The sequence below is a fragment of the Propithecus coquereli genome, unplaced genomic scaffold (assembly GCF_000956105.1).
Source record: "Propithecus coquereli isolate 6110/MARCELLA unplaced genomic scaffold, Pcoq_1.0 Scaffold146, whole genome shotgun sequence".
NCBI classification, from domain to species: domain Eukaryota; kingdom Metazoa; phylum Chordata; class Mammalia; order Primates; family Indriidae; genus Propithecus; species Propithecus coquereli.
In genome coordinates, this window is record NW_012138969.1 from 1,006,246 (window position 1) to 1,010,024 (window position 3,779).

The window sequence follows — 3,779 nt, forward strand, 5'->3', positions numbered from 1 at the left end:
TTTATATTAATCAGTAGTGGGTTCAGCAGCATTGAGGAATGTATCCTCCCAACCCAATCAAGAATATACTTATTCATGTGTTCTCAAATTTATAAGTATTTAATTTGAAGAATGTGTAATGTTCGAGAAACCTGAAAATGCATTAGTGGGACAAATGAGTAATGATTAAGAAAGCTGAAATGAATTAGAATTGAAATATGTATTAATCACATTTTAAAATTAATTTTAGATAGTCTAATCATTCGAAATCATCATAACTAGGTAGGACTGGGTCTTGACTTTTTCCTTCTCTTTTTCACACTTTTTTCATAGGCTTTCTTACTCATTCTCATAGTTTCACCTAATGTGTGTTACTTATGATTTGTATCTCCAGAATCATCCTGAGCTCCAAAAACAAATTGTTAACTGCCTACTGGGCATTATTACAGAATAGTCTACCAATAGTGCATCAAACATACTAAGTCAAAAATTAAATTTCCTTTTCTCTTTCTTCTTCCTTTCTGCGAAAAGGATTTCCTTTACTTTCTTTAGTAATGGTACCATTATTCTAACCCATAAAAACTCAAAATCTTAGAATCATGTTCGATTTTATCTTTCATCCTTATTCCTCACATCCCAAATTCTGTTGTTTCTTCTTATACCTCCTGATCTTCTGTACCTTCCCCTTACTAATTTTTTCACCTTTCTTGCTGATGCTTGATAGTACTGCCAGAGAAACCCTCCTCAAATGCATTCAAATCATATCACTGTTCACTTCTTCAAAAACCTGTAAAGACCATTGCCTGAAGAATAAAGTCCAAACTAACTTGCATAGAATATATGCCTTCTATGATCTGTAATACATTTTTGGCTACATTTTTTTTCTTCGCACTCCATGCCCCCAAACACATTACATTCCAGCCAAGGGTAGGATGGGGGCAATTGTATATTTTATACCACATGCCTTTGTTTATGAGGTTATTTGAATTTATAAGTCCAGTCGCCAAATCTCAATTAGTCTCAATCAAATGGCACTTCTTCAGTAAAGATGTTCTCAAAGTCACTTGTTAGAATTACTCCTTCTTCTGTATGCCTACATCATATTACCTCCTACCTCTACTGTTCATTTCATCCTACCTTGTATTATAGTTAGAAGTTTATGTATTAACCTCTCCCACCTGATTGAAAGTTCTTTGAAGACAAGAAACACAGCTTATATTTCCTTCTTTGGCATTTTGTACAGGGTGGAAACATTTTTTGTAAAATGATGTTGACTAATGAGATAAAATTTTAAAACTGTAAAATTATTCAGTGGGGTGTTTTCCCCCAACTTTTTGCATTCTGAAGCACACTTGTTATTTTGTAAACTGAGTTGTAACAGTATTCCCCATCTAGGTACTAGGAGACTATGTCACAGAAAATAAAATTGTAAACTTCTATGGGATGTGATAAAATAAAAATGGAACTACAATGCAAATTGTTAAAGCATAATCTTCTAACTCTTAAAATTTCTTTTCAGAGAGACACTTCTCAATTCAAAGGCAACTCGCTGATCTAGAGAAATTAGCTTTCATAACTGAAGGGGATTTTGACTCTGCCAATTCATTGAACTCAGATAATCTTGATGCAGGTATTTCCATGTTTTTGTTTAATTTCTAATAGTTTGTCATCTTTCAGTTTGTGAAAAGTTTGCTAAGAATAGACTTGTTTATTCCTAATGAACTAGAACAGTAGTAAAAAAAAATTTTTATTGAGGAAAGTGATAGCCTTCTATGTGCAAAGGTGCTATGGGAATAAATCATTTTATAAGTCCTCAAGGGAATTATAAACTCATGGATATCTAAAAGCTGTGTAGTCTGTAAGTTAGGAATTGCATGTGGCTACAAGTAACAGAGTTCCAAAAAAACCAATGTCTCCAATAATATAGAGGTTAATATTCTCTCATGTAAAAGAAATCCCAAGATAGGCAATTTAGAGCTGGTACAAGAGTTTCACAATGTTGTCAATGGCCCAAGCTCCTCTCTTTCTGCTCTCCTATACTTAGTGCTGGTTTCCATCCTTAAGATTACCTTATGATTTTTTTGAAGTAGGAAGTATATATAAAAAGATGAATTGTACCTATACCATATTGTGCTATGTGTGAAAGATATTTGTTGAATTAAAAATTATTAAATGAGTTATTGATTATTACTGCATATTTTATTGCTTTAAACGTAAATTTGAGCTTTTAATTCTTTTATACACTATTTTTTTTTCCCCTGAAACATGCTCTGCAGAAAAGTAAATGGAGTTTTTTTCCTTCTTTTTTGGTTGGCTTTTTTGTTTTTGAGGTGGGATCTCGCTATGTTGCCCATGTTAGAGTATAGTGGCTATTCACAGGCATGATCAAAGCATACTGCAGCCTCGAACTCCTGGCCTCAAGCGATCCTCCTAGCTTAGCTTCCCAAATAGCTGGGACTATAGGCATGCACCACTGTGCCTGGGTCATACAGTATTTATCAAAGTTTTTATTTGAGCTACATTACATATCTTTTTTGTTTGGGGTTTTTCGGGTTTTTTGAGACGAATTCTCACTGTGTTGCTTGGAGTATAGTTTACAGTGGTGTCATCATAGCTCACTACAACCTCAAACTGCTGGACTCAAGCGATTCTCCTGCTTCAGCTTCCTGAGTAGCTGGGACTACAGGGGCATGCCACCACACCTGGCTGTTTTTGTTTTTGTTTTTGTTTAGAGATAGAGTTTTTTAGAGATAGCGTTTTGCTGTGTTGCCCAGGCTGGTCTCAAACTCCTGACCTCAAGCAATCTTCCCACCTCAGCCTCCCAAAGTGCTGGGATTACAGGCATAAGCTACCATGCCCAACTTACATTTCTAATTAAATAAGACCTCTATTTTGAAGAAGAAGGACTTACAAATTCAGTATTGGAGACAGTGGTTCTAACGATGCCCCCAGTCTCACAACAGCAATTATGTTGGATCCCATCTACTCCTTCCACTTCCTTTTCCCTAACTTCACATGTTAACAGTTTTTGTTGGTGCAGATTGATAGAGGAATACATAGCAAGTACTGATGCTGTCTGCTCAGCACATGTTTCTCTGGGAGTGTGATAACTGCTGTCCTTTCCCCTGTCCAAAATACAGAGTGATGCTCTCTGTGGCAGGCAGTTTTGCTGGAAGGATATCATACCGTTTATCACATCCTCAACCTCTCTCTTCTCAGTGGCAACAAGGGCATCAGATAGCCACAGAGGGAGTTTTAGGGTAAAAAAAAATCACTGGTCATTTGCTACAATAATTATCGTTAACTACCTCCTGGTTCAGGGACAATGACTTCCCCCTAAAGTTAAGAAAGACTTTATCTAAGAAGTGGGAGGGGGAGCCCCCTGTTACCTCTTTTGTAGCTGAATCAAGGCATTAATGACTAGTATATTGTGTACTTTATGGATTCTTTTTTCTTTTTAAGGAAACAAGCAGGCTTGTCCTTTGTGCCCTAAGGAAAAATTCAGAGCCTGTAATAGCCATAAGCTTCGTCGTCACCTTCAGAATTTACACTGGAAAGTCTCAGTTGAATTTGAAGGTTAGTATTTTTGTATTTGTGAAAAAGTAATGTGCATGAAATTTAACATTTGTTACCAGTATTGGAATTTTATTGTGAACATAATGAAATATTTTGAGTTTGAAATTATGAGGGATTTAATGTCCTCGCTTCTAATATATTTAATAAAAGACCATGTAGCTCTATAGGCAATAGAGACACATGACAGCAAGTAGTTTAGTTCAGCAAACATTTATTAAGCATCT

At 35.7% G+C, this 3,779-nt stretch overlaps 1 protein-coding gene across 1 annotated transcript in view; it reads left to right on the forward strand.

The window, feature by feature from the left end:
* The window catches only part of TRMT1L (tRNA methyltransferase 1 homolog (S. cerevisiae)-like), a 79,404-nt gene that overhangs the window by 3,511 nt on the left and 72,114 nt on the right, over positions 1-3,779 (forward strand). The window contains exons 2-3 of the mRNA XM_012639962.1: positions 1,499-1,609; positions 3,442-3,555. Of these exons, the coding sequence (XP_012495416.1) occupies positions 1,499-1,609; positions 3,442-3,555 (225 nt within the window). The remainder of the gene's footprint in view (positions 1-1,498; positions 1,610-3,441; positions 3,556-3,779) is intronic.